Consider the following 26,153-nt stretch of genomic DNA (forward strand, 5'->3'; position numbering starts at 1 on the left):
CCGGTGCCTGCGGGAGGCCAGGGGGGATGTGGTGTACCGGCGGCGCCTCGCCTTCCCGGTGCTCGGCGACACCCGCCGTGCCCGGTGTTGGCGTGCCCGGTGCCACTGCTGCGGCGACCGACGTTTTCCGGGTGTGCCTGACCCTCGTGGCCTGCGGGCTGCGCCCGGTTCTGCCGGTGTGTCCCCGGACAGTCCCCGCTATTCCCGGGGCTCCCGGGCCGCCCCCTCAGGCGGCCGGCCGCGCAGTGCACGCCGGGAAGCGCGCGCGGCACGCCGGGACACGCACCCGGCGCCTCGGCCGCCCAAGATGGCGGCGGCGGCCGTCCCCGCCCCCGGCCGCGCATGCGCAGCGCCGCGGCGGCCGCGCCGCTCCCGCCCTCCCTCCCGGCGGCCGCGGCGCCTCTGACAGCGCGGAGCGAGCGGAGCGTCCCCGAGCGCCGGGACCGCGCACCGGAACCCCCCGCACCGGGACCGCCACCCCGCACCGGGACCCTGACGCCGCACCGGGACGCCGCGCCGGTGAGTGGGACAGACGGGTGGCGCCGGACCCGCGCAGCACAGCGAGGCGGCGGCGCCGGCGGGGCTCGGTAAGGCCGAGGCCCGCCGCCCCCCCGGCCCGCGGGTTGTGCCGGCCCGGGGCACGAGCGGCCGCCGCTTTCCTCTCCGCTCTCCCCCTCCTCTCCCGCTCCCCGCCCTCGCCCCGCTCCCCCCCCCTCTCCTCGCTCTCAAAATGGCGGCCGCGCCCGTTGGTGAGGAGGGACCGGGCGGGGCGGGGGGCGGCGGGGGGGCCGGCCCGGTGTCCTCCCCCCGGCTCGGTGTGGGGGGGCTCTGCGGGCCGGGGCGCGGCTCCCCGCTTCCCGGGGATTCCGGCCCCGCTCCCGCGGTGACTCTGCAGGAAAACAGGGCCCGGTGGGAGCGGCGGGGCGGGCGCGGAGCCGCCGCCGGGCCCGTGTCCCCCCCACCCCTCGGGCCGCGCCGCTCCGTCCGTGACTTAGCAAATACCGGGAGGAGGCGATGCGCCCGGGTAAATAGCGATAAAATAGCCTTCAGGGACGACGGGCCTGGTTTGTGCGCGGAGGGGACCCCGAGCATCCCTCCCCGGTTCCTGCCGGGGCTTTCTCCCTGTCACCCCTCCCCGGGCAGGGCCGGGCGTCGGGCGATGGCCCAAATGGCCAGCGCGGCCGAGGCACCGAAAACAAGACGAGAATTAATAATCCAGGGAAAGGAGTAGGTGTTGTTTCAGAATTTGTCTCGCATCCCCAGTTTTCCTGCAGTGCTCAGCAGGGCAGCAGCGATAGGAGGTGGCTCAGACCTTCAGAACCAGCTGCAGTAAAACGGGGGAGGGAGGTCTGATCTCTGCTTCTGGGGATCATATCTCTGCCTGGATGGCTGCAGCTGCACAGGCTTCCCGTGAAAACCTTATAATATTGCTTAAATCCTGTATTAATTGCTGCTCCCGAGGTTTTGTTTCCGCAGGAGGTTATAGGCAGACAGGGCTTTTGATGGAAGTTAGGGGGTGGGAGTGGTGCCTCCCTTGAAAAGTTTAGGGTTTGTTCTGTTCTGTGGGCGTGAGATTTTTTGATTTTTTTTTTTTTTTTTGTTTAAGGTGAATGCAATTAAACTTGACCTTTAATACCAATAATGATGTGACACCTTCCCTTTCTTTGCCATGGTATCACTCGAACCATTTCAATAGTGCTGCAGCAGTGGGCTTGGTTGGTGCAGGTCAAGTCCTTTCATAATGAATTGCCTACTAGGGATGGGGGAAGGTTAATCTAAGCTATATTAAAAATCTTTAATAAACACCGTTTTAATATAATTAAATGTTTGGGCATATTGACCTGGCTAAATTATGTATTTTTGCGGTGATTCTTTTAAGTATATGTTCCTATGACAGTATTGTTCATGGCATTAGGAGGTGGTGGTTAAAGAACCTTCGTTCAGTGATGATCATTTTGTAAATGATTGTGCAGCATTTGGCTGGTTTTCGGGAGAGGGAGGGTCTGCTGTCAGAATGTTATTTGCCCTTAGAGTAATTTTATTAAATAGGAAAATTATGTTGGGGAACTAAACAAAGAAAATATTTTTAAACTGTAAGATGCATTGCAAATATCCGGCTTGTTCTCGGGCATCTCGTTTTTGTGTGTTTCTGTTGCTGTTCCCATGTTTGTGGATGCTGTGAGCAGCCATTGAGCAGGGAAGAGACTGGGTGGAGTAAGGAGGCAAAGCTGCGAAATGGCTCGATTACCCTTTCAGAGCTTTTTTTTCCTCCCTTTGCCGGGGTGGAGGAATACTAATTGCCGTAACAATGAAGTCTCTTCTTTAGGGAAGAATCTAATGGTGCAGGAAGCTTCGGAAATGAAACAAATCTCACATTCTGTTCTGAGACTGATTTTTCTGCAGGATGGATTTTGATTTGTCTGGCAGTGAGAAGTGACCAGTCACTGTTGCAAAGCCAGATTTTTTTTGTCTGATAACCGCTTCAATTTCCACTTAGATATGCACTTGTTGAATTGATTTTATTTACACTTTAGATAAGAATTGCAATTTTTATGCCGGTGTTTTACACACAAGATTTTCTGGAATCTGGAGAAGCCTCTGTATTGTGGCTTCATGCTGTTATTTGTTCATGGAACTTCTTGGTTAGAGCGGATTATGGGTGGGCACACAGAAAAAGACAATCCCTGGTTTCTCTGGTGACCACAGTGGAGTGACTGCTGTCAGTGTACAGACTGGATTGCGTTGCCCTTCGTCATGTGCCAGGTTCTTGTAAAATAACATCTCAGGATTTTGGAAGCCCTTTTGAGCACTGTAGCTCTGTAAGAACATTGCTGTCCCTTTTGGGTACTACTGCTTAAAGTTGTGTGGAAAAGCGTTTGAACAAAGGATTTGGGGAATACAATAGGGATTGGAGGAAGCACCTAGGAAGGGCTGCCTATGGAAGTGCTCTCCTGTTCCACATGTGTCTCATGGCATTCCCAGCTGATTTCAGTGCTGATTGGAGCAAGTACAGCATTGAACATGGATGGTTCTGAAGCCGTATGAGGTTTTGCTTTTTCACGGGGGTCTCACAGAGATGGGCACACAAGAAAGAGACTGCTTCTCTTAGTAGGCCCAAAATTAAAATAAAGGGCAGTGGTTTCTGCATTATTTCTAGTTCATTCACTTGGAGTAGATGTTCCAGGATCCAGTGGCCAAATACCTGAGTCTAATGTGTATCCAGGCTAAGGCCAATGAAGAACGTAGCAAAACACTTTCCATCTTAGCTTTGGTTGATTTTTGCACTTGAAATGTTGGCAGTCACTTTTTCTACAAGAGTAACCTGTTCATTTGGGTTCTGCAGAACCAAAAGGCATCAACAGTTCCTTTCTGGCTTCCCACAGGCTCTGTCTTGCCCATCCCGCTGACCCCTCTGCCTGTCCTGGCTCCTGTGCTTCTCCCTGAGAGCTGAGAGCTCAGGTTATGTCTTTGCTCTCAACTTGCTGTGGACAGGACAGCTCCAGAATCAACATCTGCTGACTGCCTTGTCCACTACTGCAACCTTGTCTTCCATGAAGAACTCCATAGCCATGTCCATCATTAATAAGTGTTTATGCTTCTTGTGGAGTATTCTGGCCAAACAATAGCTGGACCCCTCTGCTTCAGGGTAGCTCAGGTATAGACTGCATGTGTTTGTAAGTTTTTTTACAACCCTCTGTAGCTGCCCTGTATTCCTGTACTAGAGGTGTTGGAATTACGTAGTACAAAGGAGAGTGACGTTGGAATAGTTTGGTTTAGGTCAACTCTCTTTTTTTGGTGAACTTCAGGCCCATTTTCTAAACTAAAGGCAAAGACTGGGAGAGCAGCTGAAGCATCCATGAAGTGGGCACTGAAATACTTCTCGGGCTGAAAATAAGAGCTGTGTAGGCCTAAATTCAGGAAATCAAGAGGACAATAGAAATCTGTAATTATTATTAATAGATAATAATTTCAGATTTCCTATAAGGTGTGGGGGAGTTTCCGGCCTCTAACACGTAATTTGTGATGGCAACTGAAGATCTTTCCCAAGGGTCAGAGCCATGTGCGTTGATAGAATGGTGCTGGGACTCTCCTGTGGGGTTTGTTGCAGAGAAGTCATTGCGTTACGCACTGTCCATACTTGCAGATCTGTCAGTGACGTTACAACTGGCTCCTCTTTCTCCCTTTTATAAGAGCTTGCGTATCATTGGCAGGACAACCTGCCTGCTAAAAATGTATTGCACTGGTGAAGCCTTGCCTGGGTTCCGGGGCTTTCTCAGGAACTACTTTGTGAACTGACATGAGGGAAATGGGACTCCTATTGTGCCTTTTGAGGGTTTTATTCATGGGTGATGTTGCTTTATCTTTTGATCTGCCTGACAGAGTAGGCTACATTTTTAATTTTTTAGAAGTAGGCATTTGCACTAAGATAAAATCCTGACCTGTTTAAAATCAGTTTTCAAGTGCATAAGCTGTTTCCTCAGAATTCTTGCTCTGAATGCTGTCCATGCTAGGGGAGTGTGGAGGGCTGTGCTCTGTGGGCAGGATGGTGACACCACTGTGGTGCAGAGGTGTGGTGGGAGCTGTAGCTCTGTCATATCAGCTTATTGGTGGGGTTCTGAGCCTAAGTTGGGTTAAATGTTTGATTTTCATGTATTACTGTTATTTTAGAACAAAACTTTTCTTCATTCCTACCATGTTCTAAGACCTACTGATGAACAGTACACATTAAAAGCCTTGGTGAGAACCAGGATTTTATCTGATGAGACGCAGAATTCCAGTTTTACCCTGGAGATGCCAGCTGCTGTGGGTTAGCCCGACAGATGTCTGTTGCTAACGTGTATGTTATCCCAGTTGTTTAAAAAAGAGCCTTTTCCTCTAAGTTGAGGTAGGACCTGGATGAGGCAATGTTTGTCTCATTCATAATGTTTAAAAGCTTATTCAGTTTTTTTTTTTTTTAACCTCCTCCTCTCTCCTTAAAATATTAGTTAGGTGTCATTTACGCCCTTTTGCTTTTAGTTCACTGTCTTGGAAGCCACCTATCATTTCACTTCCTGCTAGCATCTAGTGTCAGGAAATTTCAAAGAAAAATGTTATATGTGAAGTAAGTGTATGCTGAACTCCATTTCCTTGTGACTATAAACATACAATCCTTTCAAAGCTAATGTTGTGCACAGCGTTGTCACACTGACCAATACCAAGAGCACTGATGCATATATAACTATGTAAAAAAGTCAACATTATTAATTCAAAGTACTTGCTAGTTAATACATTTGGAATTATTTTTGCCATTTCCTTCTTAGTGGTACTGCTTCTGAGTGAGTCTTGCAGCTTGACTTGACTACTCGTGGACTTTGGATAAGGATTGTGATTAAATGAATGTAATAAATACATCGTTGTGGTTGTGGTTTTGTTGATTCTGGAAGACTTACCTGATATTTTTTACTAGTAACTACTTGCTGCACCTTGAGAAGGTGTTTCCAGAGATGGGCCCGTCCGTGGTTGAGGTTTGTAGGTGGTGCGGCAGGAGTGTCTGTCCTGTAATTTCCTCGGATCCGTTGTTAAGTAGGTCCCTGCTGAGGGAGTTGGTCAAAGGCTGTTCAGAGGCACCTCTTGTTCTGGGGCTGCTTGGTGACTCAGCTGTCACACCTCTTGTGAGGTAGGTGACAGGCTCTGTGGCGTGGTGCTGTGCTGGTTTGCATCTGGGATAGCACAGGGGCATTCATGACTGAGATTATTTATACCTTGCCTCTTGTATCCGTGTTAATTGTTCCCATTGTGCTCCACAGACCTTAAGTTCCTTTGGTTTAATTAGACAGACAAGTGTTCCCCTCCCCACCTCCCCCCGAGATTGCCTCTGCCTTGTTTTTCTGCTTAATGCTAAAGCAAAGGTGTTACGATTATCCCTCTTTAAGACTAGAGGAAAATCAGCTGGATGCAGCTAGGCTGTTTGCGGCAGATAAATGACTATTTCTTCCAAAACTAAACAACATTGGCAGCTTGTCTTGTGCTGGATCCACTTGCTTTTTGGGGTGAAGAAAGAGACTGGATAAACAATTTGGTTTGTTTAAATGCTTATGTCTTTGCAATCTATTAAGAGGATGATGTCATTAATGAGTGTCTATGTATTTTAAACAGATGGTGTCTGTTAAATCAGTAATGGTAGAAGTTTCTGGTTCTCTCACCTTCAGCTCTTCTTTTAGAGGCAGGAGTGTAGTAGGTGAAGGTGGGTGATAAGAAAGATGAGACACCTTCTACCAGAACCCTGATTGCGTTATTTTTGGTACTAGTGTCATGAAAGGTTGAACACTGTACCCTGTAACAGAATAAGATGTTATAGATCACAATTATGATGAGCTTTTTGGTTTTCTCCCCCTGCCCCGGGCAAGTGAAACCATTTTTGGTCAACAAGATTTGAAAATGGATAAAGGATCAATGGTGTTCTCATGATTGAAGAGTGGAAGTTCTAAGTTCTTGTTTGGATTTCTTTGTGGTTTATACCTTCCCCTGTTTCTAAAATATGAACATAGGTGTTCCTTTAAGTTTTCTTCTGGATATTTTTCTTTATAAATTTAATCAATTTGTGGTTGTTTTTGTTAATATCACATTGCCAGGATAACAGGCAGTTTATGACTGAATTATTTAAATTTGGTTATAGTTCTGTCACCTCTTTTACAGTTATAAATCTGTTACTTAATTCTTCAAGCCAGAGAAGTATGAGAGGAAGAACTGAAAACAACAAAGTTCAAATCCGGTGCATGCCTGCTGACAGACATATCTAAGCGCAGCACTCTTCTCCTGGTGGTCTAGAATTGCTATCCCAAAATGTGTGTGTGTTGTTTGGCCTAGCAATAATGATACTGAAAAGTACCCTGCTGGAGCCGTGCGGCTGACCCTGATGCGCTTGGCTCTGAGCAAGTGTTGAGTAGCAGCGTGTAACGTCGAGCCCGTAACACTACCCCTGCGTGCTGTCCTGCTGCTCTCACAGCACCCCGAGCAGCAGAGTGGGGCTGCCAGGTCAGAACTTCTCACACATGTTTATTTTCTACTGCAGCCTGCATTCTTCCTGTTGTTGGTAGCTAAAGTTACCTGCATTTTCACCTAGAATTGAACAGGCAGGTTAGAAGAAGGATGTTTTCCCTTGTTTTCCACCAGAGCCTCCACACAGACCTCAGGCTGGAGCTCTGACCTGGAGGAAGCTCAAAGACTCTAAAATGATATGACAATGCTCCCTCAAGATGTTCCTCCTGAGAATTAATTGTATCATGCTTCTATCAGAATTGCAAAACTGAAGTGATACATGGTGAAAAAATGTCAAGATTGAATTAAAGTCTTCTTTTAAAAAAAATATTTCCCAAGCAAATTTGGCCCAGATTCCTCAAAGTCATTTGGTGTTGGTGCCTGGGAAGGTAACGAGGCCAGAAATGTGTTTTGTTGTTTTGCAGTCCTAAAGGTGGGTAGTGACTGCTAGTGATGTGTTAAAAATTTAGCTTGAAATAATATGGGAAAGCAGACGGGCATAGGAGGTGATTTCAGAATGCACAGGCGTTTCTTTTGGAAGCGTGCTGCATGGAGCACCCAACTTGCTCCTGCTTTATAGCATCTTGATGACATTCCTTAGCTTTATTTTTCAGATGTAATTGCAACCTGCATTCCAAGTCTTTGGAACACAGGCACTATATCTGATCTGCTACAGATTGTTTTCTGGTTCCCCATGGATTTTGTGCTGAATTATTTTCAGAGCTAAACTACTGTATCAGGTTTTTAGCAAAAGCAGTAAAAGTAGGTGAAATGGGGAAGAAAACAGGCATAAAATTTTTCACTTTTTTCATGTTAAAAATATATTTCCTTTGATAAACCTGTAACTGAACTGAAACGGGAAATGTTTTTTATGAATTATTATAAGCACTGTACAGAATGCTCTGTGTACTCTGTGGATAATACATTGATGTATCAAGCAAAGTGTTGACCTACGGGCATTTTGAGACTTCCCTTAATTGCAGAATAACAGGCTTACTAAACATATGAATTAAAAATAAGGCTCAGAGTTGTAATTCAGATCAGATTTGTTTCTTGTTTTGTTTTTCCCAAATCAGATAGCTGTTGGAGCTCGCTTCGTTGTAATCCCTCAGCCAGCTTTACTGATGTAGGCTGAAAAGTGGAAAAAAGATTAACCCAGCTCATAAATGAGTAGCTTTCTCATATTCTCCCACTCATCCCTGCTGGCTTAGCAGGTGATGGATTCCAACATTTTCTAGGATAAGGTCTGTTTGCCACACTAAGAGCAGCTGCATGCCTGTGCCTGGGTGATTCTACTGTGGATGAGCTTTCCTGCAGTAATGGGGGGTGGGATGGAAGCAGGAGAGGAACTGAATTATTTTACTTGTTACTGTTTTTCTTTCCTATCAACAGATAGAGACATATCTGGGAACCCTTTTCAGGTCCTGATAGTTATGCCTAGGAACCATGGATATTACTTCACTTCTATGGAATCTGGTTTTGAGTACATTGTGGAAAGAATTGTCTTATTCTGTGGCTTGAGTTTGATAGAGCAGCTTTTTGCTTATGCTTTTCAAACAAAATCAGTCCCATTAAAAATGAGTTTAAATTAAAAGGAAGTTTTCTTATATACTTGATAGAATTTAGCAACATAATCCAGAGGTGTAAGAGAACAATTCATGTGGTCTAGTTCTTCCATAAGGACTGTAGCTCTAATTGCCTGGGAATTACTCTCAAATAACCCCTTTAAGTTCTCTTGTTAATGTTATGAAACAGGATACACTGTTGAAGAACCTTGCAAGGACCTCCTGTGCCAGCCATGTAGCAAGAGACAATGCAACAAGAGTTTCGCCTTTAGTAATGCACAAATGGATCCTTTCAGCTCTAAAGAATTGTGGAATTTAATTCTGATTATATCAATTCAGTTACTCTTTTTGGCGGCCTTTGGTTATCATAAATGGCTGGCCTTTCACTGGGATTATAAAATTAGCTGAAGAGAGGGAGATAGCTGAAGTAGGATTTTGTGTATATTAACAACGCAGAAGTAAACTCCAGGAGTTTTCTTTGAGGTAAAAAAACCTTCTAAGAATGATAGAATGTGTTAGAGAAACCACTTGGAAGTTTGCTAGCATGTAGCTGGACACTTCAAAATGTTTTAAGTTTTATAGGGGTTATTGACATTTTAAATGATAAGCTAAGATTTAAATTGGAACCTTAATGTGAATAATAAAAACTCTTAATTGATTTCACAGTGTGAACTCAGTTTTGTGTTTCTGATGCTGGTGATGGTTCATGTGCCTTTTTAACACTAAATACTTTGTATTAGATGTGCCTTAGCTGACAGTCTGCAAAAGTGATGTCCGATTTTGTTTCCCTCAATAAACGTTCTTGGAGAATATAATTTAAAATGTTGTCATAATAATACTTATGGAAAAAATGGTCTTGTAGCTGAGTTAAATAAAGTATTAGAATTCTGCAAAAATACACAATTCCTAAAGCAGTGTTGAGCTAAATGTTTGTTGAGCTTTCAGAGCTGCACTCTGCTGGTCTGTTCTGTATCTGCTGATGCTTTAGCTCTGTAATTGATGCCATGTATCACTTCTAATTTTTAATATAATGGGCTACAGTTACATGTTTAGTGTACATAGCTTGTGTTTTTGTGGTGAAGACTGTTTATGAGCCTAAGCCTACTGTGACTTTTTCTGAGCAGCAGAAATGGGCACTGTTAGTCAGTTAAGTGTCTCCTGAAGCAAGTATGAACCCAGTCATAGAAATACCTACAAGCCAAGGTGTATCATTTATTGGCATAGCATACCATGAGCTGAGGGGAATCTCTTGCCTGAAAGTGATTATTTTTGCCCTACCTCATTGCTGTGACTGAGCGTGTAGCTATTGTGCTTGGATACCTCCTGTAGAGTTGTCTCAGCTACAAATGGAGCTGAACTTGTTTCATTTTGCTGTTAGTGCATTTATGAATCATTTGCAGGTCTCTCATTAAGTTATTGTGAGGTTTTCCAGTAATCTCGGAAGCACTTGAACCACACTGATAGCCATCAGTGGAAGAGCCCAGTGTTTGAAGGCAGGAAGCAGCATTGGTCTGTGGAGTCCTCTCAGTCACCCTGGGGCAGAGGGTGTTCCTGTCTGTGCCAGCTCGGTGCGGGGCTGTCTCTTTTAAAATGAATGTATTTTCAAAGATTATGCTTTAGTATGCCACTCTCTAGTCCTGCAGCACCAAAGGATTGAAGTAGGTCTGCTCTCTGTACTGCTCTGATGTTTCTGCCAGTCCTGAGTATCAAAGCTGATCTGTAGCTGAGTGGAAGGGTGGGCAGCTGGGATGAGGTGCAGTTGCCTGCCAAGGATCTGCTGCTGTTAGTGGAGATGAGGAGTATATTTTGTATAGGTAAGGAATGGTTTGTGTTGTTGTAGAAAACCATGCAGGTCCTGTGCTGCCAGGAGGAGTGAGAGGTGCCCATTGCACGTGTCGTACCTGTGCCAGCGACAGGTCTCCTGCCAGCTCCCAATTTTAAAAGGCTTACAATGACACCTGATCTTGCTGAGAACACCTGTAGCCCTCTGTTGCTGTCCTTATGCAGAGGTTTGCCGCTTGGTGCTTTTGTAGATGCAGACTATTGATAGGGAATCACATAGGTTTTAAGTTAGAAACTGCAACTTGGAAGCGTGTAAGTGGCTATTAATAAAAGGCACATCCTGGTTCACACTAAATTAGTAGCTGTTACTCCATGGGTGGCTAAATTCAGTGTGCTTTTTCCTGTATTTAATAGTGGACAGAGTAAAATTCTCGTGTAAAGACACCTTTTCTTTCAGAAGAATATCTAACTCTGTCTTGACACTGCCTTAATATGCTGATACAAAGTGACCATTTTGAGGCAAGATGTAATGGACAGGTGGCAATTCTTTGTGGGTTGTTTTTGTTCCTCAGGGTTCCCCCAGAGCTCCAGCTGCCTCTCATGGCTGGGCAGTTTGAGGGTAGCGAGGTGGTGGCTGATAGATGATGGAGGAGGACTGGTTAGTCTTGCTTTGCTGAAGCCTGTATGTCACAAAGTCTGCTCCAGCTGAAGAAAAGGTAGTTCACATAGTGGCACAGGTGTGTAATTAATGGTGGTCCTTTTGGGTTTGAACACTTCTGCTTGAGTGGGTTCTTTGTGTGGGGGATTTTTGTTTGTTTTGGTTTTTTCTTTGTTTACAGTGGGTTTTGGTTGTTTTAGTTTTGTTTTTCTGGTTTTGTCTATGAAGGAGGTAGTCCTAAAAATACTTCCCCTTCTATTCAGGTGGCTTTGTAGTTAAAAGTCAAGAATGCTGAGCCGGGCGCTTGGAACAGACCCCTCTGGAGGAGCGAGAAGCTGTAGATCAGTTGGTTGGTGGCTTTGGCTCAGCTGTAATTTGTTAATAGCAGGAGTAGCTACTTTGCCATGAGGCCATTGGAATTTATCTAGTACTAGGATCTGTTTCTTACTAACAATTCAGAGTTAGATTGTGGAGCAGCCCAGGTGTTGGGAAGCGGATATGGGATATGGAAAAGGTTGGGGTTGCTTTACATTTGACAGGGAAAATGCATTTCTAAATAGATGACATGTGAAAGATGTCCTTACAAACACAGTTGCTGTTATTTTTAGACTAGTGCTATAATTGCATCTCCCAGATGCCACTACAAAATTGATGAGATATTGGGCTTTTTTACTGGAGTCAGTACATTGTCACTGGATTTGCTAGGCATTCACTGCACAGCGGCGGTTCAAATACAAATCCCACCTTCAGGTTCTTCCTCTGGCAGGCGTAGAGGCAGGTGTTGGCCGTGGCGTGTTTGCGCTGTGCTGCGGGCGCTGCGGCAGCGCTGCCGTGTGCCGGGCCGTGCCCGGGCCCGGTTCGGCACCGCGCGTCCCGCGGCGCGCCCTCTGCGGGCGCCTCGCAGCACTGCAGGACCTTGTGTTGGATGCTAACTGCATTTCCGTTAATTTGCGTGTGGTAGCTACTCTGCTCTGTGCTGAGCGCCGGACATCTCTTGAAACCCAGTTGTCTCTTTACCTGGCATGAATTGGGTTATGGGACAAGAGGAGGTGAAATGCTCGCTTCTGTTATCTGAAAGGGTGAAGCCTATGCTGTTAGTTTTCAGATGAATTGTTTCTGAAATAGCTATTGGGGAAGAGGTTAGACTAATTAAATGAGGCATTGTCTGTTCAGAGTGCTCCTATCGTAACTGGCTAGCAGGCAGTATTACAGTATGCAGCATTTAATGTGGAAGATCCACCAACAGGGTGGGAACAAGCAACTTGCTGCTTAAGCTCATTTTGAAGCAGACAGCAGGGCCTAGATAGGTTTAGAATGAAGCCTCTGATCCCGTGATGAATAAGTAGCCATTAATGATGCACGCTTGGTATTTTCCTTACTTTTTTCATAGCAGGCTATTGTTTAGAGGGGGCTCCTTACTGAAATTGTTACTGAGCTGTGATACTGCAGTCAGTGTACCTGTGTGTCTAGGGAGGGGCAGAGGTGAGGCACGGGAGTGTGCAGTCTTCTAGCAGTCGGTAGAAAGTATACAAACCCACCTGCTGTCTCTGAGCTCTATGCATTGCCTCAGCTTATCTCGGTGTTGAAGGCTGGTTGGTTGGTCAGACTTGCTGAGCCGCCTGAGTGAATGATGCGTTCTGTCCAGAACCTGCTAGGTGTGCAAGAAGTGCCATTTCAGCACTTCCCATGGTCGTGGTGCTCACAAGGTCCCTGCAGTGCAGAAAGCAAAGGCAGTGTGGGTTTGGTGATGTCACTGAGCAGAGGTTGAAGCTGCCCAGTTGAAGCAGGTTGTGCACTGAGAATGCTGCAGTTCATGTTTCTGAATCAAAGGATACTAATGAGTCTGTGTTTTGGAAAAGCACAGCTCCACTGGCTTGAGCCACCTCGAGCGTGTCGGGTTTCAGCTGTATCCCGAATTGGCTGGCCTTGCCAGAGGTGTTGTGATCACTCCACTGCCTCAGCCCAGCTGCAGTCATGGGCCTGTGGCAGCTCTACCCATGGTAATGGTGCCACTCTGATCAGATTGAAGGACTGTTTAAAAACTTGCTGTGCCCTGAACATGGTGGGGACGAAGTATTAACTCCAGGTAAACAAAGAGAACAGGTATTGTCTCTTGTTCAAAGGTTCTTCCAGACTCCCTCAGGTGGTGGTACTGGAGTGGGAAAAGTCATTTGTGTGCTGCAGTTGTGTAGCGCTGTAGCTGCAAGGGCCCCATGCTGGGCTAGAGCCAGAGTCTTTAAAGATGCTGCTTGCATAAATCTAAGAAAGCTGCCTGAGCAACGCTTGTTTCAAGGAAACAAATGATGTCTCTTTCTCCTCCTTGTAGATGGATTGAATCTTCTGTGTTGAATGCCTCTGGATTTCCTACTGGGTTTGACATCTGGGGAAATACTTGTGATTTAAGCCACTGTGGCAGACTGAATTGTGGATCCTGGGTTCCCAAGACTTTAGCTCTTGAGGAGAAGCCACTGCTCGATCACGTTAACCTGATATCTCAGCCACGATGGTGCTGTCACAAAGGCAACGAGATGAACTGTAAGGGATCATTGTTTTTAAGTTTGTATTGCATTTTCATTAAACTTCAATTATTAGCATTTGTTTCAAAATAGATTTTATTTAGAGTTTCTCTGTTCACATGCCCTTTAAGTTCTGTGTATTGTGGTTTGGATCTCTCTACTCTTTATTTTTGCTAGAACTGATGGTATTTGAAACTAGAATTGGGAAATGATGAAAATAAAATTTTAAAGTTACTGGTGGCATAAAAAATGGATTCTTCAATTTGCAGTAAGCATATTGCAATATAAGATGCAATCTGTGAATTCTACATTTATTTTGAGTAAATTCTGGAAATTTTTCGCTATTTTACTTTATAACGTAGACAAGGATCTGATCAGAATGCACTATGTTGTGATGGCAGTATTTCTCTGAGTCCTTAAATTGTATTTGAAATGTTGTTTTGTAGAAATCGAGCGATAGCAGATTACCTCCGTTCCAATGGCTACGAGGAGGCATACTCGGTTTTTAAAAAGGAAGCTGAATTAGATGTGGTGAGTTCAAACAAGATTCTTCATGTATAATTTTAGTTCAGAAAATCCTTTTGAGATTTGAGCTGGATGAGGAGTTAAGCCATCACCTGAGTTTGTTGCATACCTCTTGGGTAACCGTGTAGTAGGAGGGCAGGCTGAAACAGTTCATAGAGATTCATCATCCAATAAGGCCAGGCTGGACAGGGCTTGGAGCAGCCTGGTCTAGTGGAAGGTGTTCCCCGCTAGCAGGGGCATGGAACAAAATGAGATTCAAGGTCCCTTCCAACCCAGACCAGTCTGTGATTCTGTGATTGTGTGACCAGCTCTGGTAAGCAGCTCTGTTTGCTTAGACTCTACAGATGCCAGTGACTCAGACCAGTCATTTCTTGCAACTTCATTCTGTTGACTTGCCTTTGTCACAGATAATTTGGTATAATTTTAACTTTGCCACCTATTAGCATAGGAGGTACGCATTTCATATGGCTACAGCTGGATTGAGTAGTAAATTGTGCTGGATAAATCCTTGCCTTTTCTTTGTTACATATCTTGCATTGTTCTTTTCCTAAAATGCTTGAAGTTTGACTTAATTTCTCCAATTTGCTACTAGTGTTGAATAAATAAGTAGAAATGACGAATTGAAATACCATGCTTATAATTGAAAATCCTAATATAATTTCCCTATCTGCCTTATCTATCAACCTAATTTAGTCTCCTCTTCCCAAAGCTTAGGAAAGCAATCTAAATAGGTTAGATGGTCCTGAGGGAAAGAGAAAACACAGCTGCTAAAAGTTTCACAACTTTTATACAAGAAAATCTGAATTGGAGTGGGCTATACTAAAGTGGAAAGAAAAGGTAAAGGCTGAAAATATTTGAGTAAATTGGAATGATAGATGTGTAGCTCTACAAAGAGAGATTTAATTTTTGTATGGATCATTCATGCAAATTACTCCAGCTTTCACAAGTGCCCCCACTATAGCAGTAGATTAACATCTGTCTCTGACCAAGGTAGCAAGTCCTCAGAGCTTTTGTCTGCTGTGGAGTAAATCTTGGCATGGTTATTTTCTGATGTCTGTTATCTTCATCACATTTAGGATTATTGTAGTATGAGACTGTAATTTTGTAATGGAAAGGATGTGCAGCACTTAGTTACTTCTGCACCTCTGACGTTTGTGTTGCTTTTCTTCCTCTTTCTTTAAATGCCTCTTCTCAGAATGAAGAGTTAGATAAGAAGTATGCTGGACTTCTGGAAAAGAAATGGACGTCTGTTATAAGATTACAAAAGAAGGTAAGTAGAGATGTGCTGGATGTACATGTATTAAAAGTTAGCCCAGAAAGCATTCAGCACTGAACGTGCGTGTGCAGTCCTGAAGCTGGAGAGGCAAGAGGTGCCTTGAGGCAGTTGGTGAGCGGAGAGATGGAACTGCTGTGTGCAGAGGGTCAGGCCGGGCTGGAACGGAGGAAAAATCAGCACTGCCTGTTGTCTTTGGCCATGGCCCTGGAGGGAAGGAGCCATTAGCTCCAGTGCGTTCCATGGGGATTGTGCTGCAAGTGGAGAGTACAAAACTCTTTTTAGTCATGCTTCAATGGCTCATGAGTGTATCAAAAGCAAAAAAAACCCCTGAAATCAGTGTGTTAACAATGAAGTCCTATCCCTTGTGCAGGTTAATACAGTGAGGGTTTATTAGCCCTCCAGTGTTTCTGTTGTTGGTTAATGTGTGTGCTAGCTCCAACAGGACACAGAATTCCTGCAGCAGTGGCATTCCTTTTTGTTGGCACAACCTTCTTTGGTAGTTTGGCACAATCGTAATTCAGATGTATTTGTACAGTGTGTGAGTAAAGGGGATTTTGTAGAACTTTTTTTTCCTGTGAAAATATTTGGGAATTTGAAAAGAATAAATTACTAATGATTAGATTATTAAGAATTAACTATATATTATTAAAGAATAAGCTGTAAATGATTAATTTAGGTTTGGTTTTTAAAATCAGTGCTACTGAATGTTGGTTATCAGTTTCGGTCCATGCAGTCTTGGCTTTTCTGTGAGTTTTGGAGTCAGTTGTTATTTGGATTACTAATGAAGAAGGTGAATTAGATCTTGTATAAAACTGGAAATGAAAGGTTTCTTTAAAATTCTTACACTTAGGTAATGGAATTAGAATCAAAGCTGAATGAAGCTAAGGAAGAATTTACATCAGGTGGACCTCTTGGTCAGAAACGAGACCCTAAAGAGTGGATTCCTCGTCCTCCAGAGAAGTATGCATTGAGTGGGCACAGGAGTCCTGTCACCCGAGTCATTTTCCATCCAGTGTTCAGTGTTATGGTCTCTGCTTCAGAGGATGCCACAATAAAGGTATGTGTGTGCTCCAGACAACTGCCTGTGGAATAGGTGGCATCAATACAGTGAAACATGTTCTCCTGCTGGGCTTATAATGCTTAAAGTTAGCTGAAAATAGTTTTCAAAATGCATTAATTCTGTTAATTTATAAGTAACAAAATCACATAAAAAGAAATTTATTCTTCTATTAAGCTTTTTTTTAGGACTGTCTGTCTCTTGCTTGCTTAATTATTGAACAACGTGCTAGGCTGGCCTGCAGAGTGCAAATGTGAGGCTGCAGAATACAAAGAGTAATGGGCTGCTGCTAACAGGCTGTCTGTTCCCTTGTCAGGTGTGGGATTATGAGACAGGAGACTTTGAGAGAACCCTGAAGGGGCACACAGACTCTGTGCAAGATATTTCCTTTGACCACACTGGCAAACTCTTGGCCTCCTGTTCTGCTGATATGACCATTAAGCTATGGGATTTCCAGGGCTTTGAGTGCATCAGAACTATGCATGGTAAGGTATTAAGGGATTGATTTAGCAGTCTGTAAAGTGAAGAGATTTTTTTTTTTTTAATCCAGGAAAACTGCTGATGTGGAATGGGGTTATAGACCAGAGTATTTTCCAAAAGAAAAAAGGGGAGATATAGTTTGGTACTTTGAGTGCTCTGTAAATAGGGGAATACATGCAGTGTTTATGGAATGAAATAGCATCTTAAATCTACTATGCATGATGGTGTAGGAAGCATCTCTGAAACAAAATGACTGAGGGACTTCAGCTTTAAATATCAAATGCTTGCTAGACAGTAAAACTACCTTCAAATCAGTGAAAGATTCCTTCAGCCCCCAGTTCCTGATGCAGGGCCAGAGGAAGGGAGGAATCAGTGCCAGAGGAGTTGTGGCTGCTCCATGTGGGGTTTGGCTGCATGTGTTTGATCACACAGGAACGTTCCCTTTGCACTGGGTTTGAAAGCCATAGGAAAAATGAGAAAGTACAACACCCACAGCTATAAGATTCTAATATTGACAGCAAATGGTTTTTACAGTCTTATGTAAGAACTTTTTTCTTGCTTTTAGGATCATTTTTAGAAGGGGTGAGTAGAGATAGAGGATGCTTGAGACTTAAAAAAATAAACACCCACCCATAGGTATATGCAAGTAAACAAAAAGCACCTTTAAGGATGCTCAGTGTCTGGACTGTGTGGGTTCTAAAAGTATGGATAATTATTTCATAAAACCTCAAGTTTACATGTAAAGATTATTCAATAAAGCATGCTCTGCTGCTGTAGCTACTTGACCAAGATAAAAAAAAAAGGGAAGTCATGTGTGCTCTGTGAAAACTCTGCCAGTGCCACTTAATAAAGGCTTTATTTTGTTTTTAGGTCATGATCATAACGTTTCTTCGGTAGCCATCATGCCCAACGGAGATCATATAGTTTCTGCCTCAAGGGATAAAACTATCAAAATGTGGGAAGTCCAGACAGGGTAAGTGCACTTGTGAGCAAACAGCGCCAGAACAAAAGCGAGGAGAAACCACTGTGTGTAGAAATGGGACACAGGAATCTGGATGTCAGCAGGCACTCTTTGAATTGAGAAATGGTGTTCTGCTGTTTAGAGTAATTCACTGAAAGATTCTGCTCCAGTCATTAGGTAGAGGGATTTAGATGTTAATACTGACTAATTAAAGCTAACTGGTTTTGTCTTTCTAGAAGCTATGAGGGTAGATCTCTAGCTCATGACCAGTTAGAAAAATAAATTCACTGGTTTACTATGAGTTTAAAGAAAGTATCTGTTACCTTTCTTGACACAGATCAAGGTGTCCCCTGATTTTTTTTGTCTTCTTGCTTGTTTCATTTATCAATTGCCTCTCTAATAACCTAAATGACCTGTAAATCTCTACTTGTTCTTAAAATACGTGTTTAATGCAAGTAGTCATGTCAACTTAATTTTCCCCCAAGTTTCCTGCTTTTTACCTTAACAAGTTTTAGCTAGCTCCTAGCTGTTGCTGCTTTCTCACATCAGCATCCTTTCCACAAACTCCTTATGGTGTGCTCCATCAGCTGCCTGGATGAACATGTGTGCACTAAAATGTTTTATCTTAACCACTGAGTAGGTGAGGTGTGCTGAGCTTTCCAAGGCCCGTGCAGGGGTGATTGTGCCAGCAGTTGGGTGATGCTGTGTTTCTTGCACAGTTACTGCGTGAAGACTTTCACGGGGCACAGAGAATGGGTGCGCATGGTGCGGCCCAACCAGGACGGCACCTTGATTGCCAGCTGCTCCAACGACCAGACGGTGCGCGTGTGGGTGGTGGCGACAAAGGAATGCAAAGCTGAGCTCCGAGAGCACGAGCATGTGGTAGAGTGCATTTCCTGGGCTCCTGAGAGCTCCTACTCCACCATATCAGAAGCTACAGGATCAGAGGTAACATTCCCGGGCTGTTACACCAGCATGCACAGGGCTATCTTTGTTTGTGCTCTGTGTAGCACTGACAGGCCGCTCAGCTTTGGGCTCAAGGGCCTGGCAGGTACAGCAGGTATATGAGTACTTTGGTCCAAGTATCTTGGTGTGCAGCTAAGCCCCGTCTTGGCTTCCCAGGATCCAGCTTTTGTGTTTAGGACCTATCCTTGCACTAGTGAAAGTGAACTTCAGGGAGATGCTCTGTTCAGGGAGGGGTGAGAGTGGGACTGCTGTCTTGTACTGCAGCAAAGAAATGTGTAAAGCAGCTTCTCTGGCAGAATGTGAAGATTATAAGGATACTTAGCAATTGGAAGGTAGAGGGGGGAAGGAGCCAGTCAGGAATGCAGAATGAAGCTGTCTTGGGTGCAGAGTGCACTGTGCTGGAGTCAAGCACCGATTGCTGTGATTTACTGTAGAGCTACTGATGGGAGAAAGCATTCCTTAACTAAAATGAATCCTAGTTTGTGTGATCACTGATACCCCTTCTGGTGAGCCTCAGGAAAACCTAAAGGCCAGAAGAAATTTTCGTTCCAAGGATGTTAAAATGTAGAAAAAAGGAAATAGAAATAAGCTCCAGTTTCTAGTCATGCCGCCCACCTGGCATTGCTGTTTTGCCCTCTGCCTCCAAAGGCCATGGACACCCCAGGGGAAAAGTAGCCACACTGAACACAGAGACTTGACTAGTGATGGCTTTTACAAGTTATTTCAGTCAAATTTTACTTGAATCGCGTAAAGATCCTTGTAATCTTTTGATGATAAGTAATGAAAATGGAAGTCGGTGTGTCCTTCCTGAGGCCGTGTGGGCTCTGCCGGGGTGCCTCTCCTGCCCCCTGCTGGAGGGATCGGGCACAGCCCGCAGGGGAGCACCTTCCCTGCACACCTGGGGCAGGTGAGCTCTGCCGTGGTCACACCGTGCATGAGCACACACAGAAATCACTTCACAGTCGGAAGTTTTCAGGAATTCTTAACCCTGCTTCATTACATTTTATGAAGAATGTGAGCACAAAAATATGTGTGAGCTGCATCCTCGTTTGTCCCGAGATGTGGCCCTTGAGCTGTGTCTGCTGTTAACAGAGGATGTCTTGCAGTAGGCAAGTGTGTATTCAAAGTGTTACTTGGCTTGTGGAATCAGCAGGACAAGCAACCATTTCTTTTAACAGATTGTGTAGTTCTCCTAGCATTACTACCAGTGCCTGTGATGCAGCTTCGTCAGTGTGGGTTTACTTGCTGTAAGCTGTTGTGTGATCTGGTTTTGGTACTAAACAATATCACTGGGAAGGGATCTGCTTCATTCCTCCTCTTGCTGCTTCCATCCTATGCGTACCATAACTTAAAACATAATTTTCTGTAGACTAAGAAGAGTGGCAAGCCTGGGCCTTTTCTGCTGTCTGGATCCAGAGACAAGACCATTAAGATGTGGGACATTAGCACTGGCATGTGCCTTATGACACTTGTAAGTCCATTGGTGTTTTTTCTGGCAGTCCTAGCTGCATATGTACAACCAGTTTTAATGAAACATATTATCTTGCATGTCATGTTTTCAAGAGAAGCCAGAGTTATAATAATCCAAATGCTGGAAATACAGCTTTAATGGCTTCTATAGTTCAGATCTTGTTCTTGCTAAGAAATACTGACAATCTCCGAAATCATAGTGTGAATGCCGTACTGTGGTGTAGGTCCTGTTATGAGTAGCTTGGATTGTTTACAGAAATGCTGGTAATCATCTGAATTGTGTCTTCTGTGAGGTATCACGTTGCTGCCACGTGTGGGACTTCCTGCAGGCCATGGCCTGCTGTTGCCAGCTCAGATTCTGGGTGGTGGTGCTGGGGGTGGAGAGCAGAATTGGTGCAGATCACATGAGGACTGCTGTGTGTTTGCGTTCAAGTACAGGAACTTGCATTGTTGGGAGGACTGATAGAGGTGTAATAATAGAAACTGGAGATAAGCTGTGAGTTCTCAGAGGCCTCAGGAGCTCAGTGCTCTCCTTGCGGGGCCAGGCAGGGTCCCTCAGTGTGCCCTAGTGCGAGGTGTGGGATGCTCAGCTCTCAGCCTGCTCACTGATCTCTCCTTGTGCACAAGGTGGGCCATGATAACTGGGTACGTGGCGTCCTGTTCCATTCTGGGGGAAAGTTTATTTTGAGCTGTGCTGATGACAAGACTCTCCGTGTCTGGGACTTCAAGAACAAGCGATGCATGAAAACCCTCAACGCGCACGAACACTTTGTTACCTCTTTGGGTACGTATTGCTCTCTGTGCCAGAGCTGCTGCTTCCCTGCTGCTGCAGCTGGGCACCAGGCTGCCATTCACCTTGGGGCCCTAGTGGCACCTTGTGCTCTCTGTGTAGAAGAAATGAACTAGAAATTAACACCAGTTTCTAGTCAAACCCCCCACCCATGTGAGTTGTAGAATTTAGAGTGTGCTGGATTTTTCCACTTCTGCTGCCAGTGTTGCTCATGGATAAGAATGTTAACTGACAGGGAGTTCTGGAACCTGTCACCAGAGCATGCAGGCATGTGGGGAGAGTTCTAGTGTCAGTGCTTGTCCAGCAAAAGGAAAAGTAGGGTGTGCACAACAGTCAGAAAAGAGTTACTTGGAATTCCTGGACATTCCTGGTTTGTGTTACCAGATCTTGGTAACGGCATGAGAGAATTTGGCTACAAAAGTATAGCCAGGAGCTTTGGAATTTAGCCTTTGAGCTGGTAGAATTGTTTTGGAAAAGCAGTGCCATTCAGTGAGAGTAGGAAATGCTGAGGTTCTGGGTTCACTGGTAACGAGAGCTTTTGTCTCCTGGCAGATTTCCACAAGACAGCCCCGTACGTGGTGACTGGGAGTGTAGATCAAACAGTAAAAGTGTGGGAGTGCCGCTGATGGAGTTCACAGTGACCCCTTTTCCTCTGGATGCACTCAGATACCATGGTTACCCATTGAGCTCTGTTTAAATAAATATTGTCCTTTCATGTAAATTATTCTGGATGTAGATTGAGCTTATTAAATGTTACACACAAAGTATTCATGCATGGTGAATCCAAATTGTATACTGTAAATTTACATACGTTGTCTAGAAGTACCATAGGTTTAAGAACATGGGCTGGCATTGGTCACATCAGACCTGAGAAGGCAGAAGTGGGATGATTGGAATAGGGCACTTAACTGAATAGTTGACAGTGTCGTTATGTCGGATAATTATACCTGTTTTTCTTTCTGCTGTCTGTTGGTGCCTGAATTGGTGACCTCATTTGGGAAAAGTTTTGTAGGGCTCTTTCAGAAATGTGTATCTATGTAACATCACTTAAGTGTGCTTAATAAATCTTCTCTAAGAATACTAGATAATAAGGCTGCAATTCAGAATCTTCTGAACCTTATATGTAATTAATGGAAATTAATTAAACTCTGGAATATTTGTCATGAAACATTTGCCAAATCAACAGAAAACATTTGTTTTGGCGTCCTATCACGCAAGGGTTGGTATATTTATAGAACTGACTGTAAACCTGAAATAAGACAACAAATCTTAGTCGCAGCTGATGTGATAAATGTATTTATTTTTTATTTGGTCATTCAATGGTTAAGCTGTGCTGTTAAACTAAGTTTAAATGGTTTTTTGTTTTTTTTTTTTAATGCTAGACGAACTTCCAGGAGGAGTTGTCCATCCCACTAGAGTTTAGTGATCCAGTTTCCAGTAGAGCTTCCTCTCCCAAATGACTGCCATGGTCCAACTTGCTGTTTGCTTTCCATGTTTGTTAGAGATGTGCAATTCCTATTTACACAGCAGGATCAAAGGACACTTCCCTCATTCACTGGCAGGAAATTGGGGTATACAAAAGTTTTTTGATTTCCTTAGTGCTCCTTGGACAATGAGGTGATCCTCACCTTGGCAATGTGGCTCCAATTAAAACATCCTGGGGTTTGCATGTGGAGAAAAACCTTGGGCTGCAGCATTGAAATGCTTTAAAGGAAGCACTGAGTATGTTGAGAATCAGTTGACAATGGCAGGTCAGATCCATGCAGGCTTCTAAAACAAAGATGCCGTGAACAAAGCCCACACCCATCTGTGGGAATGATAATAAACATTAAAACCAAACCTATCAGCAAAACCAGCCCAGCTCAGTTATTAGTATTTATGTTGTTTGGTGTACACAATTTTTAATTTGCATATCCCTGAAGTTACATATTTTGATCTGAAATGAATGAAAATATTATAAATTAATATTTTAATCAGCATTTTTGTGACAGATTCCATTGTAGATAACCAAGAATTACAATACTTATCAAACTAACCAGGTGTTTTTAAAAATCAACTTTAAAATTTACAATACAATGAAGTACCAGGCTGATGTTTTAACAGATGAATTTGTGCTTTATTTTATTCCTTTGGTTTAATCCATGGCTTTTAAAATGTCCCTTTTAATGCCCCTGAGAGTCCCTGACCAGCATAGGGTGGGCTGGAGGGTGAACGCACTGCACTGGTGAGAGGGAAGCTTCCACAGTCAGCCCAGAAGGAGCCTTAGTTCTGTGGGAGGAGCCGGATTGGGCTGTGGGGTCCTCTGGGAAGCAGTGGAGAAAGCGGGGTTCTGATGTGGGCGTTTTCAGAGACAGCTTAAGATCCAGGCTAATCTCTTAAATCCAGTGGTTTCTGTCATTCTCAGTGTGTGTTGCTGCATAAGCATGCACGAATAAAATCTGTTTTGTTCGTTAGCTGCTTGGACTGGAAAAATTTGCTGCTTTTTGTCCTATTGGAGAATTCCAGATACACAAGTAGTGCATCTTAAATCCCTCCATGCATCTGCAACTGTAAAGTAATAACATCTGTTTAATTCCTGGTAGGACCTAGAAACTTTATTTAAGTCTAAAATAAACCACCCTCATGTACATAACTCAAAACCTGAATGAGAAATTAAAGGTACCTGTGATGTGGAAGCTGTCTACTGCATTTTTTCGCTGTAGCAAAGACATTTACCAGGCCACCCGGCCCCAGTGCTGGCAGCAGTGTCACTGCTGTGTGAGACTCAACACTGCTCCTGTGCAGAGTGAGCCTTGTGGGGCAGCAGGGAATGATCTCAGGGATGGTCCTGACCGGACCAAAGCTGAAGCCCTGGCTGGAAGAGAGCCACACCACAGGCATGGGAGTGAGGGGGACTGGGGCGTGCTGTGGAACTGTCCCCACTGTTGCTGTCAGCTTGTGCTGTGCCTTTGCTGTGGTCAGATCTGCAGCAGTGAGGTTACTGGGTCAATAATGAACTAGATGCATTGGAGGGGGCAAGGGTGTCACTGGTGCTTTGGCACTTCCTGACTAAAGCTGGCAGCACGTGCCAGGTGCCAGGCCCCAGCTCTGGCCTGTCACCAGAGCCACTGCAGCTCCCTGGGCTTAGCCTAGCCTGCGGCATGCCACACACGTCAGAAAGTGCAACATCTTTTGTGGCTTAGATAGAAGCTGAGCTTGGTGTTTTATACCACCTTGCACTTTAGAAGGTGAAACAAACCCGTCCTGCTTTTGTGTGTGGTGTGACCAATGTGTGCCCAGGACACTGAGGAAAGGAAAACAACCCCTGGTTGGTAGTGAGTGGGGACTGTGGGCATGGGGTCCCTGCCTCTCCTCTGCCGCTTTCTGTCCATGTGAACTGCCTGAGAAATCACTCTTAGACAGCTCCTGACTCTCCTGAGAGCTGGTTAAAAGGAAAAATACTTTGTTTTTGTAGACAGTGGTGGCTTGGTAATCCTTTAATGGTTTGAATATTGCAAATGCTGAGTGGAGTGAAGGAGAAGCGCCCTTGGAGTGAGCTGTTGTGTCCAGCTGTATATAACGTCCGTGTACTAAATCAATACCGAGAGTCCTGTAGCAAGAGCACGTGCATAGAGGGGTGGGATGGACGGGGGGGAGTGGGGGGGTCGCGTTGGATTTGCAAGTCACAACTGGCGTTAACTGGCCTTTTTATCTTTCCACTGTGTCATGTAAGTAGCTGCTTTCCTGTCCTGCCTGTCCCTCAGGCTTCCCCGAGTTCATTCTGAAGAGAAGTAAGCAAAATCCTCACGCTTTAGAGTCGATCCCGACATCGACGTGAAGGCAAATGTCAGATGTTTGTTTGAGCGCTGTTAGAGGTTGCAATTGGAGAGAACAGTTCCCAGGCTGTAGGAGTTAACTGAAGCATTGACACAATTAAAACAAAATCGGTAAAGGAATGTATATAATACTGCTCTGTGTTTTACAGTAAGATTTGTTGCTCTCAGACTGTGTAAAACAAAATTTATTCATGTTTTCTGCATATTAAAAAAATCTTATTGTACCAATTGGTAAACTATTAAATGCATATAAAACTAGATGTGGTTTTGTTTCCTTGGATGCAATAATTAAAACTATTTTGAAAAAAGCTATTGGTGTTTCACCCTCAGATTTTGCTCCCACCTGCTTTGCCCTTGCTCTGATTTTAATTTAACTCGCGCTCACCTGAGGCTGCAGAAAGTGGTTTTGAGCTGGTTCATGGCAGCTGGAGTAGTGAGAGGTTTTGTTGTTTGATCCGATCGAACGAGTTGCTGCAGGAAATGTTCAGGTGGGCTAAGCTGGACTCAGAGGTGGGCAGGAGAGCCTTATCCCTGTGCCTGGCACAGGCCAGGCCTGGCTGGGTTGGGTTTGGTGGGGTTTTCCCTTCTCTTGACGCTGTGTGTGTGCCGCAGACAGGAGCTGCCTTCACTGCTCCTCGCTCGTGCTGGGGCCAGGGGCGGTGCCGCCCACCCTCGGGGCAATCGCTCTGGCTGTGGGGCAGCACGGCACTGGGTGCTTCTGGCAACATCTCTTCTGCTCTTAGGGTTTGTGCCTGTGTGTGCTTTGGCTTAATTTTCCCTGTGGCTTGGCCCCGGTTGCCTCAAGTACCGTTTAGAGATGGGTCAGTGGCCAGAACTGGAATGGGCACATCATCATAATGGAAGAGCACGGATGTGCTTGTGAGCTTGATGTGGGGAGAGAATGAAAGGGCCCTCCCGCCAGCTGAGGTCTGTGGGAGCAGCTGGTAGGGTGGTACTTTGCAGTGGGAACAGACACGGGATCGACATTTGGATAAGACTCACTTGCATTTGGGACAAAAACTGAGTCTGGGTTCTGCCAGAGCCAGCGCATGCATGGACTATCCCAGATGGGGTGACAGGGTGGCACAGAAGTGGTTTTTGGGGTGAGGGTTGAAAGGCAAGCCTCGTATGTCCACAAGCAGTGAGCTTCTCACAGGGAACGCAAGGCAGGTTCAGGTGGGAGTTGCAAGAAGTGTGGGCAGTTAAATTTAATTTTCCCCCTTAGCTGGGTGAGTTGTTGCTCGTGCAGCAGTGCTGCACTGACAGCAGCTCTGA

The 26,153-nt window shown here is 44.8% G+C and overlaps 1 protein-coding gene across 3 annotated transcripts; it reads left to right on the forward strand.

The window, feature by feature from the left end:
* The first annotated feature begins 379 nt into the window (after positions 1-379).
* On the forward strand, positions 380-25,136 carry PAFAH1B1 (platelet activating factor acetylhydrolase 1b regulatory subunit 1). Of its 3 annotated transcripts, none has more exons than XM_058037564.1 (11): positions 380-519; positions 13,349-13,557; positions 13,985-14,069; positions 15,259-15,333; positions 16,190-16,396; positions 16,713-16,881; positions 17,747-17,849; positions 18,557-18,785; positions 20,173-20,274; positions 20,901-21,057; positions 21,616-25,136. In XM_058037564.1, the coding sequence occupies exons 2-11, from the start codon at positions 13,526-13,528 to the stop codon at positions 21,687-21,689; spliced, it is 1,233 nt and encodes a 410-aa protein (XP_057893547.1). In that variant the 5' UTR covers positions 380-519; positions 13,349-13,525; the 3' UTR covers positions 21,690-25,136. The 3 variants fall into 3 exon arrangements, with proteins under 3 accessions (XP_057893547.1, XP_057893548.1, XP_057893549.1); XM_058037565.1 differs by lacking the exon at positions 380-519 and adding an exon at positions 728-749; XM_058037566.1 differs by lacking the exon at positions 380-519 and adding an exon at positions 978-1,024.
* Positions 25,137-26,153: the final 1,017 nt, after the last annotated feature.

The sequence above is a fragment of the Melospiza georgiana genome, chromosome 19, assembly GCF_028018845.1.
Source record: "Melospiza georgiana isolate bMelGeo1 chromosome 19, bMelGeo1.pri, whole genome shotgun sequence".
Lineage (NCBI taxonomy): Eukaryota > Metazoa > Chordata > Aves > Passeriformes > Passerellidae > Melospiza > Melospiza georgiana.